At 44.1% G+C, this 27,909-nt stretch overlaps 1 protein-coding gene across 4 annotated transcripts in view; it reads left to right on the top strand.

Moving 5' to 3' along the window:
• Window positions 1-27,909, top strand: part of PTPRH (protein tyrosine phosphatase receptor type H) — a 723,213-nt gene that overhangs the window by 132,129 nt on the left and 563,175 nt on the right. For all 4 annotated transcript variants that reach the window (XM_086930309.1, XM_086930310.1, XM_086930312.1 and 1 more), the window contains exon 2: window positions 25,849-25,891. In XM_086930309.1, coding sequence (XP_086786435.1) covers window positions 25,849-25,891 — 43 coding nt within the window. The remainder of the gene's footprint in view (window positions 1-25,848; window positions 25,892-27,909) is intronic.

Consider the following 27,909-nt stretch of genomic DNA (forward strand, 5'->3'; position numbering starts at 1 on the left):
CCTGATTGGGGAACATGACCAGGCCCCCTGTCCCAGTCTGAGCTCCATCAGTCACAACGCTGCATTGCAGCATTGTGATTGGCTCACAGGAGACTGGTAGCCTGGGTGCTTCCTGTTCCGGCGAAGGGAGGGACAAGGAGGAGAGACGCGGCGAGGAGGAGAGACGTGGTGAAGAGGTAAGTGGTATTTACTTTTCTTCCCCCCACCTCGCCCCCACACCCACCGCCCCTGATCCGTTCCAGCAGCCACTGTAACTAATGTCCTCAGAAGGCAAATAGCTTATAAGACTGGAGGCATTGGAAAGTGGAATACCGAAATTGCCTAACAACAAAAAGGCCACAAAGGCTATTAAGGCGCTAAAAGGGAGTTGAAGATATCTTAAAGTTAGCAGTTAGCTACTGATACTCACAGTTTTTAAACAGGACACTGGGTGAACGAGAATGAGAACACGCAGCTCAATACTATTACAGGTGAACAGTAGAGCTCACGAACAGATGAGGAAACAAAAACACGCAAAAAATGCAAACAGACAACCAGGTGCCAAGGACAGCAAGCTCTGGGTAGCATGATTACAAGCAACAAGTCCTGGAAGAGGGCCCTCTTGAGTGAAGTCACAACAATCTCCAACAATCCCCAATGACATTCGGGGATCCTTTTTTACAATTCCAAATTTGGGTTTCTGGTTGGGGGGGGTGCTTGAAACTATACTCAAGCAGCAACCACACCTCTTTTCAGGGTGATCAACAAGTGTCCCCAAATTAACCCATGCTTAAACCCTCTGGTAGCTGGCACAAAAGCAGTCAGGGCTTAACTTAAAGGCAATTTGTAAAGTATGCATGCTTTTATAAATTAAAGACACAACGCAAGAAAAATCCCAAACCTATTTAGAAAGATAGAGTACATTTTAATAACTGGACACAAAAACAAAAGAAATCCACATACTAGAACCAGAGTTAAGAATGTTTAAAGTTTAAGGAAAAAATTGGCACCTAAAAGATCAAAGCGCCAATCATGGACATATAGTCGTGCGAGACCAGGTCAAAGTGGAAAAATATGGCTGACTGTGATGGGGATACAAGAAGTGGATTGGGCTCGGTTGGTGCTTACCTTCAGACTTAGAAGAAATTTTGATCAAAATGTTCTGAGAAGTTAAATTTCAGCTAGGCAAATATGCAGGTGCTGACTGAGGGTGGAGCGTCATCTTCGGGAAGCTGCTGGATGAGGCTGCAGTAAAGATTTCTTTATTCGGACATAGCCACTTCAAAATCTTCAGCAGGACAAGGTCGGAGGATTTTGCCGATGAGAGTTCCACAATGCTAGATACCCCTTTAGCAAAGGACTGCTGAACAGGATTTGCTTCTGCGGAGAAGAACATAGTGGGAGCTGCCACGCAGTCCAGCCAAATGGCCATGCACTTTGGGCAGAAAGATGAGCAGGTTGGTCATGATCTCCTTTCGGTTCTCAGAGCAATTTTTCGCAAAAACATTTCCAAGTCCAACGTTTTTGATTTTGGCTATCTGTGCACCTTTAACACCACCACCTAGGCTCCAGGACTGGAGGGGCACCACTTGGGAGGTTAGCACTCACACCGGCTGAGTCCAAATGTGGGTTCAAGATGGTTGGAGTCGTTTCTGTCCCTGAGGCTCTGATCAGGAGGGCAGCCAACTATCCCTTGGAGTCACTCTGGTAGTCCTGGGTTCACAGCGGTTGACTAGGGCTCAAACAGCAGAATATGCCTCTGAGGGTTCAAAACAGGCTTCAGGCAGCAGAGCAGTCCTTACATGTGCTGCATAGCAGTGTTCTGAAGTACACAGCAGGCCACAGCAGCAGGCAGTCCTCTGCGAACCCTTCCACAGTTCCAGAAAGGGAACTGAAGTTTGGGCTGAGGTTCCAATTTTTATACCTTGTGCCTCCTTTGAAGTAGGAGGAGTTTCTAGAGAATTCCCTTTTAAGTTCATGAAGTTTCCTGACTCCCCTGCCACCAAGCTGGCTGCATGAACAATACAGGAGGGACAAGCCCTTTGTGTGAAGGCAGGGCATAGCTTATTATGTTGCAAGTGGGACTGACCCCAGTTCCGCCTGCTCATCCTGCCAGTTGATGGCCAATCCAGGCACACCTAATCCCTCTATTGTGTGGCAGTATGGGAGGAACAAACAATGTCCAAATGTTAGCCCAGTCATGGGACCCCGGAACAGGCACCAAATAATTAGGGCATACAAATGTCAAATTTCTAAAAGTGTAATATTTGAAATTGTAACTTAACATCAGACTTTACCATTAAAGAGTATTATTAATAAACATTTCTCAGACAACAAACATGAAATGTTTACCTGTTCTCAATCCAAATGTTAGTGCTTATTAAATGTATTAAGGCAATCCAATGAGATAGGTAGGCTTCACAGTAGTGAAAAATGAATTTGGGAGTTTTTCACTTCCAGGACATGAAAAACTCAAAAGTACATGTCCAACCTTTTAATTAAAAGGCACCCTCTCCTATGGGCTACCTAGGGATTACCTTAGTAGTGACTTATATACAATAAATGAGGAATTTAAGACTTGACAAGAGGGTTATATTGCCAAGTCGAATTGACCATTTAAAACTTCAATCAGGCTGCAATGGAATACATGGGGCAAGTTTTAGGGGATACTTAAGTGGGTGACTTAATAGGTGCTGCAAGCCACCTAGTAGGATTTAATTTGCAGGCCCTGGATATATGGTATAACAATTTCCTAGGGACGTAGAAGTAAATTAAATAAGCCAATCAGGTGTAGGCCAATATTACCACGTTTTAGGGAGTGACCACAAGCCCTCTCACACTGGTTAGAGGTAAAGTACAACGGGCCCTAAAGTCAACAAAAACGAATTCAGAAAGTAGGACTGGTGAAGGCAAAAAGTTTGGGGGTGACCCTGCAGAGAGGACAATGTCCAACACCCTTCTCTAGCAATAAATATCAATGAAAAACTGACGGAGAGATCACAAAGCGACAGTGATTTGAAAATGCTGGACTTAGGCTCAGGGCCAAGTGATCAGGCACATGCCATCGCATTATGCGCCATCCCTGGCCAGACATATTCAATCAGCAGCTTCCTCTATAATGAAACCTGAAAGCAAATAGCTGGGCAGGGCTTTGAGTGTAAGTAATTCCCTCCTCTCTTAAGCCCCTAGGTAATAATAGAAAATAACCGGCTCATAACCCGTAATTCGACTCCGCCTGACTCCCCTCGCACCTCCAGGTGATCCAAAATCAGAAAATGTAGAGCGGTTTCAGATGCTCAGTATGACCCTTTGAGTTCAATGTGCATCACCCTGGTCAATGGAGTAACAATTGGGCAAACAAAGTCAGCGGTAATCAAGTGTCACTAGACCTGACGAATATATTATCAACTCTTAATCTCGGCCAACATGTTTTTGTACCTACCCACATTAAAGGCCGTACTTTAGATCAAGTCTGGTCTTCCAAACTATCTATAACTAACCTTTACGTCTCCACTTGTAATTGGTCAGACCATCACCTTATTTATTTCACTATAAAAAGGTTGTCTTTCAAAAAAACCCTCACGCCCAGTTAATCTCACTAGAAACTGGAAAGGCACTGACCTAAACTGGCTCTGCAACACACTGCCCTTTTCTCCTCCTAAACCTACTGCAAAGATGGAGGGCTATGAGGAAGCAATATCGGACTGGCTTATGGGAGTTAGCAATTCTCATGCTCCTCTTTGGAAAGCAAAGCTTACCTGCTGCCATGAAGCTTCCAAATGGTTTTCAGCAGTGCTGAGGGCTGTAAACCTTGAACTCCGGCAGGCAGAACGGAAATGGCATAATACTATGTGCGTAAAAAAGGGACATTTTCGTCCAGCGCCTAAAAACATACAAAAAAAGAATTCTACAGGCAAAATCATCCTTCCTCACTAATAAAAACCTGGACTTGTAAAATAAGTAGGAGGTCGGCTTTGAGATAGTCATAGAACTTTTGAACCCTGACAGACTTTCTCTCCCTTTGGTCCCCACTCAAAATCTATGTGATGAATTGAAATCCTTTGTTAAGAAAATAAAAGTAATAAACAGTATTCCATCTAGTACTTGAACCTTTAAAATTCTACCAGAAGATAGAAATCGTACAACACTCTATGCCTTTCCGGTCATCAGCAAAGAGCGTCTTTTTGAGTTGATGGCCAGAGTTAAAACTGTCTCTCTGAATTATATTTGCCCCTCTTATGTCCCAAACAGTATTTTTTATGTTTTCCAGACATAGCCATTTCTCTCCTCAATTTATCTCTTGCCCAGGGCAAAGTTCCCAATTCCTTCAAGGAGGCAGTAGTGATCCCTTGCTTTAAAAAAAACAGGGAATACCCCACCATATTTAAGAACTATAGATCAATCTCTTTGCTTCCCTACTTGGCTAAATATTTTGAGTCTCATATAGCTCAACATCTTTGTTGTTTTTTGGAGGAGTCAGGTATTCATATTTCCCATCAGCCATGTTTTTGTCCTTCCCATTCTATTGAGACAGTCATCCTCTCTGTTATGGATGATTTGAGGAAGGGAGCAGATAATATGACCACCCAGGCACTGGTCCTACAGGATTTTTCAGCCACATTTGACACGGTCGACCATACTTTATTAATCAACCGTGTCAGCATTGCAGGACTGTGTGATACTGCCCTTGAGAGGTTGGCCTCCTTTCTCAAAGAGCAGGCTTAATTGGTCTCTCTTCCCCCATATCGCTCTGCTAAGGTTCAATTAGACTGTGGTGCACCACAGGTGTCTTCCTTATCCTCCCCACTTGTTTAACCTTTAATTCATCCTCTAATAGAAGTTAAATTCTGACACAACTGAAGCTGTGCTCACTAAAAATAGCCTGACTCAGTGGAATTCCTCCTTTTGACCTGCGTATTAGGATCTCCAACTACGGGTAAGAAAGTGGTGAAAAAAGCATTTGGATTCCCATTGATAAGGATCTATCCATCAAACATCAGATTGGAGCTGTATCATCCTCTCGCCACTTCAGAGAATAAGAAAAATCTGGAGATATTTTACGGAGGAAGCTGCCATCCAAATTTTTATCGCTCACGTGATATCTCGGATTTATTATGACAACGCTCTTTACTTGGGACAACCCACTGGCTTAAACAGCAGGCTGCAACTAGCTAAAATTCATTCAGCTCGGCTTGTCTTTTGTCAGCAATGACATTGTCACACTAAGTCTCTGATGAAAAAGCTTCATTGGTTCCCAGCGGGGCAGAGGACTGTCTTTAAAACAGCCTGCACTATTTTCAAGGCTTTTCATGGCAAAGATCCTGCCTTTGTATCGTCTAGAATTCACTGCTATCCCTCAACTCACCATCTCAGATCGGCTCAGCACAATTTACTCATGGTGCCAAGAAGCAAAAGAAAAAGGTTAAGAGGGGCCAGATTTTCCGTATTAGCCCCCCTTACCTGGAACACTCTCCCCTTGGACATCAGATCAGCATCAAACTTACTGAGTTTCAGGAAGCTTTTAAAAACACAGTTGTTCCAACAAACCTATGTCAAACCCAATGCTATTTGTTGTCTTCTGCTACCGAGTACCAAGAGAACTTATGCTGAACTTGCGCTCTTCAAGCATCCTTTAACATAACATTAGCAAGTGTCCCAGAGCCACCGGCCTAATCAATGAGCTGCCACTGGGCAATACCAGCTTTGGCAGCGGACGCCATATGGCTCAGTGAGACTGCCAACAAGGCCATACCTGGGTTACAGTTGGCAATCCCTTCCCTACAACAGCATCAAATATGGACCGGATGGTCGAGGGCAAGATAGGAGTGGTGAATCAGAGTAGAGGTCAGGCTACAAGGAGTATAGCCCAGTAAGCATTCTCACAGCCCATGAAGTTGACATCCAGGTCCCTCCAAATAGTCTGGAGCCCAACGCAAGGATGTTAGAATATAGGACAAACACTCCTGCTGCTCCAAACACATTGGTGCCACTGATGACACTTCAATTCGCTAACAACACTGCTTACACCACCTAGCGCTGGAAACCGCTGAAAACAATGTGTCACCAGGGTGGGAGGCCATGGATAGAATCTTGACCGCCATCGTGCAGGCTGCTATGATGCATGCGGATAACTGGATATCCAAATCTCACGTTTGCAAATGCAAACCACCCTTATCATAGCCATAGACAGCCAATTAGACCGGTTAAATCAACTGATAGCGCTCAAAGTCATACAATGGAGGAGGGTTCACCTGTCATTACAACCCCCTGATTGACAATCTTGCACGTCTCCTTGACATAATGTCAACAATGATTGAAGAAATGAAAGAAGAAGTAATTAATGCTCGGCCATTACCACCAGGGTTGGTGTAGTTAAAGGAGACTGGATCACCCAATCACCCAGGCGCAGCTGCGCAATGGGATGGGTATATGCCTGACACAAGAGCCATAGTTGCCATTGTTTCTCCAAAAATTGATGAATTTGCCTAAAAGGCTGCTTCGAGACAATATCACAAAACACAACTCCGAAAGGCAACCATGATGTCAGTATCCCCCTGGACAAGAGGCCAATTCCTAAAAGGGGTAGACTCGAATCATGGACCAGTGTGCAGGAAATTAACAAAGTGCGCAAGACAGAGGATGTCATCAATTAAGGATATTGAGAAGCCCATACTAAGATCCCGCCATTGTCAAGAAAGAACAAAGAGAGCCCCAAGAAGTTAAATAAAAGCAAGAATTAAAAAATTGCCATTAATAAACCAATCATCTTGCGTAATTGGAGATTAATTGAGCAATTTGATATTCCCAAACCGTTATTTGCATTTCCCAAAGGAAAAAACTTACGGCAATATCTTGTTAAGGCAGCTCGGGAAACACAACCTAAAGGCGGACTAAGACATATGTTGGGTGTCCCACCAGTTATTGGACATTTTAAATGTAATAACTGTGGGGTATGTACCTATACGACGAATTCAAAGTACGTGATGATGAATAATGAGAAACATGTACAAAATAGCTTCTCCAATTGCAACACGAAACATGTTATATATTGCCTTTCATGCCGTGTGATAAGGTATATATTGGTCAGACTACACAAGCAGTTAAGTCAAGAATCATGCAACACCAATCAAGAATTCGTTGCAAAACTATGGGGGCTCCCTTTTCCAGCATTTCTTGGAGCATAACCACAGCGATAGTGACATCAAGTGGTCAGTACTTTTGGTTGTGAAAACCCAAAATAAGGTGACACAACAAATGACTCTAAACAAACTTGAAGCTCTCATGATAGAGAAGTACCACACGGCAACACGCGGTTTGAACGATCGCGACGAAATTTGGGCGCTGATCTGATCACCGTTTCTGCTTATCTGAGAGAGAATAGGACGATTCTGTCCTGTGTTCATATTGATATTCTGTGATGTGCTTTGTATATAGCTGAGTATATGTTTGGTTATACTCCGGCACATACGTGCATTATTGTGCATAATTTTGTAGAGATGTGTTAATAGTGTTGTATGTTTTTACTGTTTGTTTTATTTACACGTTATGTATCTGTTTATTCTTGTATACTTTTAGTTTACATTTATTGTGGGTCCATCTCTGTGTTTCCCCAGGGTGCTGTGGGGTTGCCATCTATCCACCGTGGGGTTTGAAAATAATTGTGGGGCACCTTTTGAGATACATGGCCATTTGATTGAATGATTGAGTATAATTAGCTTGTTTGGCCGATAGAAATATGGGTTTTCTTTGGGTGATGTGCTACGTTGTCTTCCCATTAAGTTATGGTGTTTTGTTGTTTATTTAGTTTTTTCCTCCCGCACTGACTATCGAACCTTTGGGGCTATTTTAATTGTATATATTGTAGAAAGTGAGCAAATCCGCATTTTGACCTCCTAGTCTGTTTTCTTGAGTGTCAACACTCTGAGCACTGAGTGCAGTGTTAGTTTGCATTATAGAAGTCTGTCTTTAGTTTTTGTTGTAATCACATCATTAGACGGAGGCTTGGTTCAGGTGTAAACTTTATTCATAACGCAGCAAGACATCAGCGCGCCCGCCGTCTTCAGTCAGCCGGTGAGAACTGACAGCTGGCGTGCGGCGCTCAACCTAGAACGTTTGCATTCTCCGCATTCCACAGCATCGCTGTGGAGCGGAATGACGTCACAACATACCCCCCTTTCCTCTACACGCAGGTAGAGAATAAAATAGAAAAACAATGGGAAGGAAAGGTATGTAGATGTCATAAACATAGAACATTAACAATAAAACATCCGAAAATGAAGTCATGCAAATGTTAAGGGGGTCTTCTAGCCCGTAAGAGTCTCTGATAAGGTTGAGCTCTATGTAGATCGTGTGAGTCATCATTTGTGTTAATTGGCCTATGACCAGTACTCTGGTTATCCCCACTGGGGCCTGGTGCCCCCACTTCTACATCAGTGCGAGCCCTGTTGAGCAATTGACAGTCATGGGCCAACATGTACCCAGAACATGAATTTTTAGTAACAACTTTATTAACCAAGGTTTTAGGAACGTGGTCCCGTGAGCAGTACTTTGCTACCCTGCGCAGGTTCCACTTTTCTCCATTTTCTAACACAACATAAAATGGGTACGCTTCCTTTACCTTGAAGGGTCCTCGAAACTTACATAGACCTCTCACCCAACGTCCGGAACGGACTTTGACCCAGTCACCAGCAATTATACTAGACACGTTCTTTTCCTTGTCGTGCACTCTCCTGGAATGCTGTTCAGGAATGCTCACATCACAACCATCCTCCTTCTTTCTTTCAACTAATTCTCTGATCCACGGAGGCACCAGTTTGGAAGCTGGTTTCCTACCTCGCATTGCAATAAAGGGAATACCTCCAGTGGTGGAGTTCTCTGTCGTGCGATAGGCCCAGATCAACTCGTTAAGAGTCTCTTCAATGTCAAGATTATTGGTTATTGCCAAGCTTATTGCCCCCTTAATCATGCGATTGGCTCTCTCGACAATCCCATTGGATTGTGGGTTGTACAAAGTGGTGAACGTATGTTTAATACCACACTCACTCAAAAATTCTCTCATCTCACCAGAGGTCAGCTGGGTCCCGTTGTCCGTAATAAGGACAGTTGGGTGACCCTCCTCTTTGAAAATCATGCTCAAAACCTTAATGGTGGCTCGAGTGGTTATTTCGGAGAGTAGATAGACAATGAGCCACTGAGTATGGACATCCATTACTACTAACCCAAATCTTTTGCTGGGGTGGACACCCGGCATAGGCCCGATAAAATCAAGGCATATGCTGTGCCACGCTACACCGGGGTCATGGATGGAACTAGGGACGGATTGGGACCCCACCCTGACTCTCTTCTCACTTTCGCAGCACTCACTGCACCTCTCCACCCAATCGACCACATCACCATCCATTCCGGGCCACCAAAATTCGTTTCTTAACCTTTTCCTTGTAATGGTTTGGCCCAGATGTCCTTTGTGTGCCAAGTCAAAGAGTCTTTTACGAATGTCAAATGGGGGAATTATTTTGTCTCCGCGCATGATGACCTGATCAGCAACAGTAGACAATATGTGAATGACTGCATTGAAAGGTCTACTGCTGATGGGCAAGGTGCTTTCCCTACGTCTACCCTTGGAGATGAGATTCATAACATTTTTTAGAACTTCATCCTTAGACATAGCTTCAGCCCACTCTTTTTTACTGACTGCACCACTACTTCACTGGATTACATCCTCAACACTAGAAATTGCCCCTTCACTTTCTTTTTTAGATACTCCTGTCTTGTCTACATCCTCCCAATTCAAGGACAGACGTGACAGTATATAGTGACGACGAATCAACCATCAAGTCAACTCTTTTGTCACCAATGACAAACCCTGCCTTAGGCCTGTGTTTTCTCCTGTCATCTAAACCTTTGGATTCAGTGAGAAGAATTTCTCCATTCTCACCTCCGTCATATAGTGAAGGTTCAACACATAAAATCCTGTCAGGTCTGTAAGAGCATTCATATACACCAGACTCTTCATTTAACATTGCCAACTTTCCTTTGTTTGCATCCCTACACATCCTAGCAAAATGACCCTTGCGGCCACACTTCCTACATTCCTTCCCAATGGCCCAACACTGCCTTGAATCAGACGTGTGGTAAGCACTGCCACACTTTCCACAAGTCTTATTGCCAAATCAACTGGGAGATGATCTCCTCCCAGGGTTATTTTTCACACCTTTAAATTTAGTAGAAGCAGCTACCTCCCCTTCACTACACTCTGCTACAGAAGTTTTACTTTCACCAGACATGTTAACCTTTGAATATCTGCGATCCATTTCTTTCATGCAAGAATCCGACTCCTCTATTATTTTGACGATGTCAATTGCATTCTTAAGTGAAGCATCTTTTGCAGCCCATAAGCGTTCCTGGGTCTTTCTACTCCTACATTGAACGATAAGCTGGTCCCTGATCATTTCCTCAGTCATTGGGCCAAATTTACACTTTAATGAGAGTTCCCGAAGTCTTGTAACGAAGTCATCAATAGACTCTCCAACTCTCTGTGGCTGGGTTTAAAACTTATACCTTCTCAATGCTATATTAATTTCCTTAGCAAATCTTAGTTCCAACCTTTTACGTGCCTCCTCAAAAGCATCATCAATTGTTTGTCCACCCTCATCTTTAGCAACAGGCAAGTAGTTAAAAATATGTTGTCCCTCTTTACCTAAATTGGTAAGTAAGATTGCCTTTTTCCTATTGCTACTGTAGTCCTGCGCATCCAAGGCCTCCAAATAATTGTCAAACATCTCAATCCACTCATCCCATCCTCGTCGCCAAAAGATGTTGTAATCACATCAGGAGACGGAGGCTTGGTTCAGGTGTAAACTTTATTCATAACGCAGCAAGACATAAGCGCGCCCGCCGTCTTCAGTCAGCCGGTGAGAACTGACAGCTGGCGTGCGGCGCTCAACCTAGAATGTTCGCATTCTCCGCATTCCACAGCGTCACTGTGGAGCGGAATGACGTCACAACAGTTTTCTGTGACTGTGGGGCCGATCACATGGTACGCCTTGTTGCGATCACGTGATACGCCGTAGTTCGGTTTTTAAGGCGCCCGTCCAAGTGAGGAGTGTGTGCCCTAAATAAGTGCGCCAGTGGAAGACTGCAGACCACGTTTGATTCACGGAAGGAGAAGGTATGTGGAGCGAGGCTCACAATGCGCTGGCATAACTTTTTGCAGATTATTACACTGGGGGTTTCTCGGTGGTAGGCGATTGGTGCATTGTTTGGTGAACTGTATGGTCTGTCCACAGAGTTGCTGGACTCCATAGAAATAGAAGAAGAGCCGGTGGTCCGCTGCGAGAGGGCCCGAAGCGGACAGGCCATAACTGTGACAATCTGTCAGGTAGGAGACTCCCGTCTTATGGCCTTAGTTTTAGCGTGTAGATATAGGACCTATGCTGTGCTTCCCCTAATTTCTTCATGGGGGGGCCGCTTTGCCCATGTTTTACAGATGCCATTATTACTCTTTTCAGTGTCAGAATATTGAGTCCCTGAGGTGCTTTTTTGATGCACAGTTAAGATTGGGAGAGCAGTAAGTCCTGGATTTTGGTCTTGTGGTATCGTTATTTATTTATGTAGGAGTCACTGGGGTTGAGATCACGATGTAGATTTATTTGTGGTGTGAGGTGATAGGTGGTGATGTCGTTATTTGCTTTGTCTACACCAAGTTTTGTGTGTAAGGTGGCTTTTGGTCCTGATATTGTAGTATTTTCGCGATTTGTCCTCTGCACGTTTCTTGTGTCTGGAGTTCTGTTTCACTTGTGGTTGACTGACTCTTTGGGTAAATGGTTGTTCCCTTGTTCTCTCGGTGTTGGTGGCGGCCACGTTGCGCCTGGGTGACATTGAGATGGACGTAATCCCCGTTGATAGGCGTAATACCTTGTGGGTTCCTTTTTTCTTTGTGTATTTTTTAGGTTCTTATTCACCCTTGTCCTGAGGAGGCCAAGATTCCTGGAGGCCCAAACGCGTCCGCGTAGACGTGCCATTATAACAAGTGGAGTCTTTGTGATATGGTGTACCTGATTTAATTGTTTGGCTGTACACAATCTTTAAACTTAGGTTCAGAATTTTTGAACTGATTGTGGGAATACACGACTTTGTCTTGAGTGTACCACCTGATCCTACAGGGGGACATCTCTTTGATTATGTATGACCTTTTGGGTGAAAATAAGAAAACCAAATTTATTAGTTTATTTTAGAATATTGTTTGCTGCTAGGATTCTTTGTTTATTGTGAAACAATGATGTGTATATATACGTGTATTTTGTATGGTCAAAGGGATTTGGAGAACCCTGCTGACACGTCACAGCTGAATTACCTCATGCATCATGGTCGATGTGGTTCAATGTTGCTCGCTTCACACACAGTTCTCACAGTTTGTTGGCCAGTGCCAGTAACAGTATTCTTTTCAAGTGTATCCCCAGACACGTGTTTCTAGATTCCTCTTTCATCAGTGGGGAAAAATGTTCGTAGGTCGCTGGACGTGCTGCCGCAGTTTCCTCAGGGTTAGTACCACTCTCAGCACGCAGGTGCTCACAGAGCTCGTCAGCTCATGGCCCACGGGAGCCATCTTAAACAGTCAAAGGGATTTGGAGCACCCTGCTGACACAGTCACAGCTGAATTACCTCATGCATCATGGTCGATGTGGTTCAATGTTGCTCGCTTCACACACAGTTCTCACAGTTTGTTGGCCAGTGCCAGTACCAGTATTCTTTTCAAGTGTATCCCCAGACACGTGTTTCTAGATTCCTCTTTCATCAGTGGGGAAAAATGTTCGTAGGTCGCTGGACGTGCTGCCGCAGTTTCCTCAGGGTTAGTGCCACTCTCAGCATGCAGGTGCTCACAGAGTTCGTCAGCTCACGGCCCACGGGAGCCATCTTAAACAGTCAAAGGGATTTGGAGCACCCTGCTGACAGGTCACAGCTGAATTACCTCATGCATCATGGTCGATGTGGTTCAATGTTGCTCGCTTCACACACAGTTCTCACAGTTTGTTGGCCAGTGCCAGTACCAGTATTCTTTTCAAGTTTATCCCCAGACACGTGTTTCTAGATTCCTCTTTCATCAGGGGGGAAAAATGTTCGTAGGTCGCTGGACGTGCTGCCGCAGTTTCCTCAGGGTTAGTGCCACTCTCAGCAGGCAGGTGCTCACAGAGCTCGTCAGCTCACGGCTCACGGGAGCCATCCTAAACAGTCAAAGGGATTTGGAGCACCCTGCTGATACGTCACAGCTGAATTACCACATCGACCATGATGCATGAGGTAATTCAGCTGTGACCTGTCAGCAGGGTGCTCCAAATCCCTTTGACTGTTTAAGATGGCTCCCGTGGGCCGTGAGCGGACGAGCTCTGTGAGCACCTGCGTGCTGAGAGTGGCACTAATCCTGAGGAAACTGCGGCAGCACGTCCAGCGACCTACGAACATTTTTCCCCACTGATGAAAGAGGAATCTAGAAACACGTGTCTGGGGATACACTTGAAAAGAATACTGGTACTGGCACTGGCCAACAAACTGAGAGAACTGTGTGTGAAGCGAGCAACATTGAACCACATCGACCATGATGCATGCGGTAATTCTTTGCGACGTGTCAGCAGGGTGCTCCAAATCCCTTTGACGTGTATTTTGTATGATTACTAATATTATACAGACATAAAAAAAGAGAATACTATTTTGAAGTACAGATTGCCATGAATAAAATAGGTGATCGTGATGACTATATGGCATGTGTTCATTGTGAAAAAAAGGCAAAAATTAAGACTGAGAATTGTGTTCTCACTGTAGGGGGAATTTATAGTCCCTGTATGTGAAGCAAAGTCCGAAATTGATCCCTCCCCACTACCTTCTGTTCTTCGCAGTATTAAGAAACCAAAAGCAGAATGCCTCCCTCTTTTTGTGACCAAGGAAATACATGAACTTGATCAGAGGGAAATCTTGAAAAAGAAGAACCCCAACAAGGCCCTGGCCTCAGAAGCGCTAAATAAAATGTCTGGTAAAGCTCATTCTGACAAGTCATCTGACAGGGTGGCGCCCACCCCTAAAGTTGGCCCCATATTTGCACTCCCGCCAGCCCTGTAGTCCCCACCGACAAGTGGGTAGTGGGTAAACCAAAGATATTTGGAAAAGTCCCTGAAAATTATCTGGATGGAAATCAGAGCCGACATTGGGTACAAATAGAGGCAATATGCATGTGTGAACTGCAACTGATGGCTCTTATCACAGTCAGAGATCGGGCATGCAAGCCACAGTAAGAGGTTATGATCGCACCGAGGCAGTCCGCATGTACTCTGCTATTGACTAATAACCATCAGAACTACACCGATAATCAACCAATATTTGTTAAGCCCAGCGTTTCCAAGACGCTGAAAGACACTGCCCATCCACAAAAGGACAGTAAAACTCATAAGGCAAAAAATAAAATCATATGTTTTGCTGAATATGTCTCCGGAAGAAAATAGGAACTTCTAAATAGAGGGAACAGCAATAAACTCTGCTCTACTCTGCCTGGTCAAGACTCCTTAGCTTAGGTGGAGAAGTGTGGCTCAGGGGTTAGAGGCGGCAGACCCGGAAGCTGAGATCGGTCCTGGACCAGGGTTCAATTCCCCGCCTCGGCGGGTCTTGGGCTCAAAAATTCCATGGACTCGATAATTCTCGTTCCGGTGCCTACTCGACTCACGGGTTCACACTCTGCGACTCTGGGCAATAGCTTGCTTAATCTCCACTACGGCCCCTCGCGGCGGGATGCCTGGCTTTCACCTTGTGGATACCCTGCTGGGGTTATCTCACAGGGGAATACCAGGACGGGTTCCCAAGGCAAGCGCCTTGATGCCTTCGGGTGATACGTGCGCTATATAAATCGCAATACATTTACATTTACATAATGGCACTGAATTGGTTGCTGTCGCTCCTCCTGGCATGGGCGAAGTTAATGAACGATCAGAAGATATTTACACCCGCCCGATAATAATGCAAGTCTTGGAGGAAAATCAGACACAACTGGCAAAGTGGGGCATACAATTAGTGACCCCTATTGAGATGAAATATCCAGTTATTTTGAAGCACATGAGACATCCAGCTTGCAGGAGCTCACCACTGGGGGCTGGTTTCACAAATAGAAATGAGAAGAGCCACACGTATGTTCCATCTAACACAAAAAGTACCTCCTGAAAGCCCCTTGTGACCACAGGCAAATTAACAATTAAGGCCTCCATTCCTGGGATTGGAAGAAGATGTATATCAAGCCTGCCAAAAACTACAAATTGGGTATGGCTATCTGGGGCCCTGTCTCAGCAGCCCTAATCCTCCCTTCACCAAGTTAATGGAAACTACAACAATATGCTCATGGAATGTAAGGGGGCTGACACAGGCAGATGATAAAAAAGAGGATGCTCTAGATCTTTGGAAAACCATCTTTACCTTTAGGAAACGTAGGTGCTGGACTCATCCCTTTGGCTGGATTCCCTGTGTTTGAGTCCCTGGCTAATCAATCAACACTGGGGGCCCCCTTCAGGGAAGTATCAATCTATGTTAAACATGAGCTTGCTATTGTCGCCACCACGATTGCCTTATGAAAGGGAGATTTTATTATAGTTAAAATCACTAGAATGAACACAACCAATTATGATAGTGTACAGACTTTAATCATCAGATGTATCCAACTTCAATCTAGTCAAAAAAGATCCTAGCTTGCTTTATGCCAGCATTGAGTGCACATAAAATAGAATACTCAAAAGCTCTCTAGATAACCACAGAGGACTTTAACCCCACCCTAAAGGATATAGATCCCTGTTCCATATCGCAGGATCAGGATAATCATTTTTAGAAGAACCCACCAATAAAAATGCAATACAAAAGAACAGATGAGCGCGAGCAGGAAGTGAGCGTTCTCAATTATATAGGTGTATGATTAATGAATGGAAGATATCCCACTGATATACCTGCAGATTACATGCATGTCTGGTCTAATAGTCTGACCACCCTAAATTAAGTTTCCGTCAAATAAGCACCTTCGAAGTATTGCCCTCAGTGGCGAATGACCACGCCCTGCTGGTGTGTACACTGGCTGTACAAAGTACTTCTTGGTCTAATTTGCCCTGCGTCTCATTGGATCCCAGGGTAAATTAGGATCAATTAAATGGATCAGATGGTCTCCTGTGGCCCTGGATAGCCTAACTGACCGGGTGGTATTGTTTGGAAGAATTCTCAGCCAAAGTTAGCAGGGATTCAGATAGCTCTGAGCTATGGCCAACCCTGATAGCACAACTCTTCAAATACAGCTGAGGCGTTGGCCAGATCCTGGAGCAGATCCAATCAGATTGACTAGCTTTGGGAGGAAATAAGCCACCTCAAAGCTAAACTGAGCAAGGTTTTGAGATCCAATTTCTCACTAAAAGGTATACTCTGCTACACTAAAGATAAACTCCGACCATTAAGAATCAAGGGTCAGGATCAGGAGGAAGATACAGGTTAAAAACAAGAGAGAGGCAGAAATCAAATGGGAAAAATTGCATGAAACTATAAAATCTAAAGACTCCAGGAAGTTCTGGTGTCTAATTAATGACATGTCAACTGACAAGCCCCAGTCAGCTGCAGATAACATCACACCAACCTGTTGGGTGGAATACATTGAGAAACTCTATGTTGGCAATAGTCATATAAGCTATGCATTTGCCAGTCTCGACCTCCATGCTAATTAGTAATTCATCTCCCAATCCGTCTCATGCGGTCCATTGGCACCCCAGGCCCAAGTGGTCTTCCGGCCTCTGTTTTTGGGTTAAAAATCTGGTCTCTTTCATGTAACTTGTATCTCTCCGGTAGTTCTTTTCCAGATAGCTGAAGGGGCTCTTTGTTAGGCTCAATCCACGAAAAAGGCAACTTTTAAACACCGGAGAAATTTACGCTGATTGCTCTTTTAGATGTGGGAGGGAAATTTGTATTATATTCAGTGTATTTGTGCTACATCTTCTCACTCTCTTTCTTCCCTTTCATATTTCTGTTGATATATGTGTAATTTAGAATAATTATCAATAGATAACTTAGCGTACTCAATCTCATTGTTGACTTAGTACATTGTAAATGGTATTATTGTTTCCTTCTTTAACTCTCTCTTTAAACTTTCAAAAGGCATGGAAGGGAAATGTTAAGCCAGAATTCTAGGTCAGAAATTGGCAAACTGGGCCATAGAAAGACAAATAATCCCTCACTTCCAAAAAGACTTTCAAAGAGGTTGTAACATTAGGGACAATTTAGTATGTTTAACACATATGATCGATGAACTAATTGTGAAAAAAAAACTGTATTCTGCATACATTGATTTTACTACCGCCTTGGACTATGTGTCAAAAGGAAAAACTTCAAATGCCCCATATATAATGGCTGCTTTAAACATTTTGAGGAAATGGGTGGATAACTGGGTGGATTCCCCCTTTAAGCAGCATTCGGCTGCCTCCTTGCAGATGCATGTAAAGATTGTATGCAACCAAAATTTTCTTGGACTTACTCGTTTTTTGCAAGCGCAGATTTCATGAATGATCAATTCAGACCCCATATTACAGAGTCTGCACAAATTGTCCATTTCACTTCTCCTCCTGCCATACTGATATGCTTTCAGAGAGATCAAACCAAATCTTATTCTCAACAGTTGTTTCTTCTGACTCGTAGACCGGGGCCACATCGCCAGTGACTGTGTGTCATATAATGTTAACTGCCCAGCTTCCATTAAATTTCTTGTTCAGTGCCTTCCTGTCGAAGTCTGCTGAGGTTATTTCTGCCTGCCTTAGTAGAAGTTTTGATATCTGTTTTGACAATAGATTGTTAGACCATATGTTGTGAGCCTCTAAGTTGTTTACTGAGGTATCCAAGTACTGTGACCATGCAGTATTCGCCTGAATTATTGCCGGCCAAAAAAGATCTTTTAAGGCCAGTCGAGGCCCTTTTCAATTTTAAACAATATGACGGGGACTTGCATTGTGTAACAGGCAATACCTTGTCAGTGTATTCTATAAATATTAGGGCTTGGGAGGAACAGTCTGATAGAGAGAAAGGCTTTCTGAAGCAGTTGCTTTGGACTTCTTTAGTCGGCCAACCGATCTTTGTAGGCCATCATGCCAAAGGCCACCAACCGCATTAGCTTGCTTTGGACCACCTTCATAAGGGCTCTTAGGTCTGTGCAAATCAAGGACCTATACAATTTGCCAAGGCCCATAACAAGGAGTTGGAGGAGCTCTGTTGAGCCTTGATATCTGATGTGCTTTAGCATCTTCATCCAGCCACAGTCCTAGATATTTTAAGACTTGCACCTTCTCAATTTCTCCATTATGTAAAGACCAAGGGCCAATTTTAAATAATTTGCTGCCAAAGATCAAGACCTTTGTCTTGGCTATATTGATGGACAGGTTATTTAACTCACAGTAATGGGCCAGTCCATTGAGTGAACTGTGCAGGCCAATGGGGGTCCGGTCAATTAGCACTGTATTGTCTCCATATTGCAGCACATGCATTTTTTGGCCGGCTCATTAGGGAGGGAAGCTCTTACTTCATCCAAATGGCATTTTAAATTGGCCAGATATAGATTAAATAACATTGGGACAAGAATGCACCATTGTTTTAACGCTTTTTTTGGTGGGACTGTATTCTGTATTTACTCATCTTGTGATTACCTTGATTTTTAAAACATTTGTTCGAATATAGTGCAATTATAGCATCTAGTACTGGAATGCCCCATTTGTCTAATTTGGGGCATTTGACCTATATGTCCTACACGTGCCATCTCTAGGAGCCTCTGCCTAAGATCAACATATGGAACAAACCTTTCACCCCTCATCAAAATATGAGCACTGCAAGTTGTCAGCTCTTCCAACACCTTGAAAAATGGATGGACAAAATTGGCAAGACAGCTCTCCGTCCGTTTGCCCAAGACAACCAAACGCATCACCTCTTTAAGGGTGAGGTCCGCATCCATGACTTGACACCAATCTTCTTTAGAGAAAGCACCTGCACACTCCAACACAACATCTTGCACAGAAGCAACTGCACCCTCATCCTCATGATCCTCCACAGCAGGACCTCGTACTGCTTGCCATTGTAAAGGCATCCGAGAAAGACAATCTGCTTGAACATTCTGCCAACCCTGAATGTGCTCTATGATATAGTAAAACTCCTGAAGCCTGGCAGCAAACCGCGCCAACCAGGCTGAACCCTTACCTGCACCACCAGGGAGAAGGATTTTGATCAGAGTCTTGTGGTCAGATCTCAAGGTAAATTGAGTATCCCACCCATAAATACGTGCGAAAGTATTCAACCACAAAATGCAGTGGCTAGGGCTCCCTTTTCAATTACTGAATAGTTCCTTTCAGTATCAGTTAGGGTGCGGGATGCACAGGCCACAGTTCTCTCGCCATCCTTATGCTTCTGGGAAAGAACGGACGTCAGAAATGTAGCACTAGCTTCCGCCGTCACCCTCTAATTAGATTTTAATATTGAAAGGCACCAAAATACCAGCCTCACAGATTTCTTTCTTAATGTTTGAAAAACATTCCTCTTGCACACTTGACCATTCTGAACTCTAGCCTTTCTTTAAGCGAGACCTCAGAGACTCTGTCTTGTCAGAAAAATTGTGAACAAACTTAAAATAATATTCAACGAGGCCCATGAAAGACCTAAGCTGGTCCTTGTCTTGAAGGAACGGAGCCAAGCGTATGGCTTCCAATAAGTCTTTTTTTAGACTGACTCCACCGGTAGACAAAGTGTAGCCCAGATATACAATTTGCTCCTTCAAAAAGCAACACTTCTCCTTCCTCAAAGTAAGTCCCACCTCAGCAAATCTGTGTAAAGCAAGTTTTAACTTTGCATTGTGTTCTTGAATCAATTTTCCAAAAATGACCTGTGATCTGATAGTGGCAGTGCTTTAAATGGGCTGGTACTGTCTGGTACTGAGTACCAGCACTTTTTTATTTTGAGAGTGAGAGTAGCAGCACTTCTCAAGAGTGACCTTATACTTATAATTGGAGAGTAACCGCACTTCTCAGAAACAAGCAGGTACTCCGGTACAGAGTACTTGCACTTCTATTTTTCCATTTCAAGCACTGGATATTGTAATGTTTTTAATAATTCTACAACCGCCAAAACTAAATCTATCAGTGCAATAGAAAGGTGTGTTTCAAATATGGTAGTGTTGCAAAGTTTGAGGCGAGATGAGCATATCTGAGGCATGCAGCAGGCTCACAGTAAAAGAAGGTGGGTGGTGCCCAAAGCAAGATGACCCCCATGTCAAGTTTAAAGGCATATTTCAAACATAGTAGGGATGCAAAGTTTTTCGAGGTGAGAAAAGCTAATCTTAAGTATGCAAGCAGTGGAGTGGAGGAAGGGACAGAGAAGGATAGGCTACAAAGATCACACCCTATTGACTTGTAAGAGGAAGTTAAAGTTCTTCATATTGGCAGCACAGCACTTTACTGCGAACAGGCTGCTATCAGCACATCTAGCTATTTATAGCCATCATAATTCTTGCCAATGAGGAAGTGATTGTTTTTCACCATATCGCAGTGCCCTTCATAGGACAAATTTACTTCAGTCCCACTCCGCACCTATCACTCTCCTCCCTTCCCATTCCTCCCACCACCCAAGAGAAGGGCCTACACAATATGGCGTTCCTTTTGGGCCGTTCCTAAGGTGTTTTTGTCTGCGTACATCTAAAATGCCACGCACCCTTTCTGTGACGTTTGCGTGGAACCTGCCGGGCCTGGAGGCAAGAATCGAAAGCGGGTCCAGGGAGTGCCCGACCCGTTCTTGCATCTCATGTGGCAGTGTGTGTACTGCTGACGTGTTGCCTAACCTGTTTATCTAATATGGCGTAGAACAACGCGTCGGACCACCGCGGCCGATTACACAGTACATTAAACAAAATAAACCACATAAAGAACAGCTCCGCCGTTACTGAGGCTGCTAGGAATGAGGAAACTGGCACTTAATTAAAGATCGATCACTGAGGTGAACTAACTTCCCCCTTCCACTGGGGCTTGTACACGAGGGCACGCATGCCTTGATTGTCGAATATTTAGATAAGAGGGTCGCCGCTGCATGCGCCTGAATGCGCCCTGAGCTGGGCTGTGGGCAGTATTCTGTTTACGGGCGGCCGTGACTTTAGAATGTGCATATGTGGGTGCTTGCTCACCTCAAATTTTGAGTCACTTGCTCCTAACTTTGAAACCTACTTCCTGGACGACTCTACAGTTTTTTTCTCAGTGTAGGTCCAGCACGCGCTATTCTGCACGCTTTGGTGTCGCTTCGCACCGCCAGGTCTTAAATGTATCGCTTTCTGTGAAAAGCATAATTTCATTTTCAGTGCCTTATTAACAGCGCATGAATCCAGCTGGGCCCCTCATAATGGATCCTTCCCCACAGCTGCCTTCTCCCATGGTAGTCATGTTGACACTCACAGGGGCCACAACCTAGCAGGAAACACCCAGGTATTGCTGCATTATTCTGAAAAGTGGACACGAAGGCCGCTTTTGAGGCTGTGCAATTATTTTTACAGTTGGTCTTCTGTCCTCTGCTAACACCCGAGTGGTGTTTTGTTGTTTCTGTTACTATTTAGAATCATAATTCCTCTCTGGGCCTGTGCAAATATTGACTGCTGATGGCCTGATGCCCTTGCTTGTCTGCAATAATGTGTGTTGTAATCACAACCTGGAGGCGACACTGGCTGCGTTCAGCAGTTGCTGCCTGTTCAGATTCAAAAATGGGATGAGTGCAGGAGAACTGCTCTGCTACGCAAGACTTCCTTGTTCCTGTCACTGAGGAATGCAAGAAACGAGAAATTATTGCGCAACTTGGCACTACTGGGGCAAATGTTAATTGTCTTTTTCTTTTCTGCACGTATCGTTATGGTGTATATACATTGCAAAGCCCCTCGTGGCGCTTCAGAAAGCTAGTCTGCTTTTTCCTTTTTTTCCATGCACTGAACAGCAGATCAGCCTCAATTTGGCTACGTGTGTAGAATTCCTGCGTTTCACTTTGCGCACTAGAATTTCGCTAATGTCTCCCTTCACCCATTGAGTCATTTTTGGGTCTGGTTTGACAGTGCAGATGTCTGCAAGAACTATTTCCCCCCATTCTTTAAAATATACATAGTGTGTGCTTTGGCTCTGTCCAGAGCAGTTTTTTCTTTTTACTTCATGTTATGCGCTGTATGGTGGTTCATTTAATCTCCTAGGGAGTGGTTCCATAGCAACGCCTCAGCAACTGTTTCACACCTCAAAAATAATATAAACCATCACAGACTACATTACTCATCTCATAGATGCATTGTATACAGAAAGTAACCAATCTGTGTTTCTTACTTTTGTTCTGCTGCAGCCTTTAAATGTTTTAGTCAGGACTCAAAGTGCAATCCAGACCTAATGTCGTTGCCAATGCTTGCTTACTGATGCCTTTCAAGAACTTTGCTTGTAAAGCTGGAATATATTGATCTAAGTTCCTAATTAGTTCGCCAGAATGGATAACATCCATAATCCATGTTGGAAGCAGACTTTCCTAAAACGAATTTGAAGGAAGTTGGGAGATTTCTAGACCACCTGCTTCATTGGAGAGGCTGTAAGGGCTGAGGCGGACCTACCAGACCGGCTGCTCTAGAGAAATGCAAAAGACACACTGTAATTATTAGCATCTCTCCATAGCCTGGCACACATGGATTGGTTCGGTACTCAGGCGTGATAAATGATGCCTTGAAAGATCAGTAGAATTTGCAGGGTGCCAGATGCTTGTCAGTTTTGTTTGACATTGGAGAATCTCTGTGTCACCCTCACTGGCCTTCAGCTGCACTGACCTGCCTGGAAATCTCTTGATTTCCCATAGAGCTGATGTCTCATGCGGTACTGACCAAAACACGCAAATGGAACCGAACCAGAAGTCGTCACTAACAAACCATGCATTTTCATATTCCTGCTAATTTCTGACTCTGTTAATCCTCTTCTGTTGGGATCTTTTCTCGTGCTGGTCTCTTCTCTCCCTGCCATGGTTGTGGCTTTTGGAGTGTGGGAGTCAAGCCATTTGTGTTTCTTGATGCTTTTTCTCCAGACTGCCACTGAAGCCTGGTCAAAGGGAAGACTTTCACTCTTGGTACCACCAGTCATAAAGTTGAAGAGCTTCAGCCATAGAACTCTCACAGGGTATATTTACAGCTCTGATTTTTGCATCCTTCGTGGGCTGCAGACTCCCATTTTCAACTATAAAATAGGCCTTTTATTTACCTTATGTGCGGCATTCGGTGGCGAAACTCTGGAAAGCAATTTCCTTTGTCTTTGATCCTTCAATGGGTTTAAGCCTCCAATATAGTGTTTTGCAGTTAAATTGGGCTAACAAATGCAAACAATTTGTGTCCCTGCTATTAGATCACTCTTCCCCTCTGTATCACCACAGGCCTCAACCAACAGTTACTTAGGCTCAACGACATGGAATTGGATGGTTTTGAACCTCAACATCATGTCACTCAGACCTCCACCTCAAAGAACACATCGCTTAAAAGCACTCAAAGGCTTGATACCAGCTTTCACTAGTAAAGAAAGTGAGCATGTTTCTTCTAGGAACCACTTCAGTGCTACTCTTCATGCTCTTGTAATCTCATATGGATGAACGTGGTAATGCGCCACTTCACGGCTCCTAAACTCCACACTGACTCTAAAGAAGAGCATTCTACGCACTGCAGCACACCTCGCCAAGGGCCTAAGGGCACATGTCCACATCATTACCACACTGGTGAAAATCTACTGGTTCACTTTCCCATCCTGCGCCATCTTAAAATTAAAGGAATCATCTACAGTTCTATCATTGCACCGCACCCGACAAGCTCACCAACTGATGAACCATGGCACACTTGCAGCCAGGACACTAAGTCAGGAGATGAAGAAGTACAATAAAGATAGAAGCATTGGCAAACCCAATAGATCTGGTGTGGGCCACAGAGCTATTGACTTTGCAAATTCTTGTTTCCCTTGTTTTAGTTTTATATTACTTTATGGTTCCAAGAAAACACTTTAGAGCTGTACATATAAGTTACACATGGGTGGCCATCTTGTAATGGGTTTTGTAATAAAATATATCAAACACCAAAAATGGCTGCAGGTGTGTCCTAGTGCATGCACTGTCTTGCACGGCCACTAAATGCTAATTCAGCTAATTTGTCATCTTTGCACTAGTCGCCTTCAGTATCCCCGTGTAGTGCTGCTTGTACCTTTAGTCTGCTTTTATTTTTCATGCTGTTATTTTTGAAACTTTCAGAACCCATCCGTATCCCCACTTTCATAACAACAAGTAAAGGGCAAAGAAAAGGCCATTCTTTTTAGCTTTATATGTTGCTGATGAGGGTTTCCTGCTCCTGACGTTGGGCCCCGTAACACTCCTCTTGGGCCAGAGATCACCCCACAAAGCAGTCGCTTCTGTTCCATATATGTGTCCTTTCTCTGTAGGCACAGACAGTGCTACTGAGACTCAGGGAGACAGAGCAGCTTGAGAAGATTGTTGGGAGACTGCACTACTTTACGTGGACATCTCTGCATGCACTTTGAAGCTAGTCGTCCGCTGTTTAGTGACAAAAGTAGATAGATGCAGACACTCAGTTTTAGGAGCTGTTGTTTGGCAAAGGCGCAGTGGTCTGGGCTGCCCGACATTCGTGTGAATTATATTGGCAGTGACCCACTCATTCAAATCATGAACATGTAGATCATTGTGTAATAACTTAACGTTTAATACACTGGGGCTTGCCTCGATGGGGAGCAGGAGGTTGAAATCTAATTACTCGTATATAATTCATTAATTAATGTATCACACCTGCCAGTTGTGGTACAAAATGCCATTATACGTTAAAGATCAATAGAATCTCCTAAATATTCAGAAACAGCTTGAACCTAGGCTGTTTCCTATATCCGTATCTTCTTATTGAGCTGTGCCCCTGGTTGTTTGTCCTACATGACTGTTTTGATTCCTAGCGCCAAGTCGCCCGCGGGTATTTTCACGCTTTAGAAATTACCATTAGAATTGCATTTAATGTAGATTATGAAGTGTCAACTTTCAAACCATTTGCTGTTACTGTCAAATGGTAAGAGTTTACTGTTTTATTACTAGCGCTCCAAATGCCTTTGGCCAAGTCCCCAACAGTTCTTAAATCTGGATTCACTGGATCTGGCCAATGTGAAGCATAAATTCCACCAGTGGCGCATCTTTTCTGTTTCCTGTTTTCACTCTGAATGTCAAGCTCAGTGAGTTTTACCATATTGTAGAATCACTTCCTGTGGATCCCAGAACCTTCCTGGTTAGGTACCCTTAAAGCGTGCTTATTTGTGTTCCCATTTTCAAATTGTGACCGGGTGCTGTTCTCAGTATCCTTGTGATATCAACAGCCTATGCAATATATTCAGCCATTATGATAATCCTAATTTTTAAATGTGCCCTTTTACCATTTCTAGTATGTCTCACTCACTTCCAGCCTTTGTGGGCCTTTGTGGCCGTACCAGGATGTATGATGTCTGCACATTCTGCTTAATGAGCAAACCTCAATATAATTTTACCTAATTTACTATCTTCATGACTTCAAGTCTGAAAAGTGTCCCATGGCTGCACAAAATCCATGGTACGACAGCCCATCACACTGTTTCGCCCACCATGTTAGAAAGGCATCTTTGAGCGTATAAAAAAGAGCAATGACTATAAGTGACCATCCAAGTGCCTATAAAACCTACATATATCTGAATGCTCTGCCTTGTCTCATATGATGTAACAAACTGTTGCCGTACTCCAGTTTTGTGAGCCACCCTTAAAATGTCTTGTCTTTTTTTTTGTTCGCAGGTTTTCTTTCTTTGTCATGGTGGGACCGTCATTTTGGCACAAAGTAAGTATTCTTTCCCATAATGTTTATGCGTGTATGATGTCTGATAACCTTGAATTATATGGGAGGTCCATGTATTACAAGTGTTTCCATTAGTAAAGGAGGAAAAGCCATAAAGTGAACCTGGACAACTATCTGCCTTATATAGCTTAGAATGTACATTCAGCATGTTAAGGTCCTACTTCCGCGTTTGTGATGGCTCTGGGCAACCATGAAACCTAAGTGTTAGAGTTACCGATTGTGGTCCAGTGGAGGGGATTTGATCTTCAAGGGCGTGTTTAAAGATTCTGCTCAGAAACCTTTAGAATCAATCTTTGGAGTATTTGTCGGACAGCTTGAAGACCTCTAGTTAGGTGGAACTGAGCGGATCAATGTAAGATCCTGTTCACAGGTCAGCTGAGCTTTGAGGTCGTGGATACGGAGTTTTCTTGGAGGTCTGTGGCTTGGTAGAGGGAGGCTGAGAGTAGAGGGCCTGAGTCATTCTTGGTGAGAGTTGGTTTGTGTACGGGAGCTGATCTTTGAGGGTATGTATAGAAGTCCCTCTGATCTTTGAGAGTATGTATAGAAGTCCCTCTTCGAAGCGTTGTCTTTAGTGGATGAGAGCTGATGTTTGAGACCATTAGTTGAAATGTAGCTTTGAAAGAATCCTGTAGTTTAGCGTAGGATCACTGAAGAGATTACATTTGTAAGCACCCGTTAAGCAACAAGAGCTGATCTTCAATGGCCCTGGCGAAGATCTTTCTTCGTAGCTGTGGTTTGATTGCGGTTCAGAAAAGGGGGTGGTGATGGACAGAGTATCTGAATTAAGCAGAGCACTCCTACCCAGTCAACAGATCCGGGCTTGATCCATCACCGTTTTTTAGCTCACTGCACCATCCCAGCTCAGAACCTGGCTACATGCAAATTAGTCTGTCCCTGGTCCATTGCATCATGGGAACAGGGCAGACCAAACTACCAAGCCAATTCTTTTACTGGAAAGGAAACAAGCTTCCGGGGACCGGTTTCTGGCATTACAGCCGTCTTCGGCCGGCTTGCTTGAATCCTGATGGTGCAGTGAGCAAGGGACTCATGTCTGAGCATACCCTTCCACGCTTTTGGTGGACAAAACGATTCAGAAAAGGGGGTGGTGATAGACAGAGTATCTGAATTAAGCAGAGCACTCCTACCCAGTCAACAGATCCGGGCTTGATCCATCACCGTTTTTTAGCTCACTGCACCATCCCAGCTCAGAACCTGGCTACATGCAAATTAGTCTGTCCCTGGCCCATTGTATCATGGGAACAGGGCAGACCAAACTACCAAGCCAATTCTTTTACTGGAAAGGAAACAAGCTTCCGGGGACCGGTTTCTGGCATTACAGCCGTCTTCGGCCCGGCTTGCTGGAATCCTGATGGTGCAGTGAGCAAGGGACTCATGTCTGAGCATACTCTTCCACGCTTATGGTGGACAAAACGATTTAGAAAAGGGGGTGGTGATGGACAGAGTATCTGAATTAAGCAGAGCACTCTTACCCAGTCAACAGATCCGGGCTTGATCCATCACCGTTTTTTAGCTCACTGCACCATCCCAGCTCAGAACCTGGCTACATGCAAATTAGTCTGTTCCTGGCCCATTGCATCATGGGAACAGGGCAGACCAAACTACCAAGCCAATTCTTTTACTGGAAAGGAAACAAGCTTCCGGGGACCGGTTTCTGCCATTACAGCCGTCTTCAGCCCGGCTTGCTTGAATCCTGATGGTGCAGTGAGCAAGGGACTCATGTCTGAGCATACCCTTCCACGCTTTTGGTGGACAAAACGATTCAGAAAAGGGGGTGGTGATAGACAGAGTATCTGAATTAAGCAGAGCACTCCTACCCAGTCAACAGATCCGGGCTTGATCCATCACCGTTTTTTAGCTCACTGCACCATCTCAGCTCAGAACCTGGCTACATGCAAATTAGTCTGTCCCTGGCCCATTGCATCATGGGAACAGGGCAGACCAAACTACCAAGCCAATTTTTTTACTGGAAAGGAAACAAG

Source organism: Lissotriton vulgaris, chromosome 7 (assembly GCF_964263255.1).
Source record: "Lissotriton vulgaris chromosome 7, aLisVul1.2, whole genome shotgun sequence".
NCBI classification, from domain to species: domain Eukaryota; kingdom Metazoa; phylum Chordata; class Amphibia; order Caudata; family Salamandridae; genus Lissotriton; species Lissotriton vulgaris.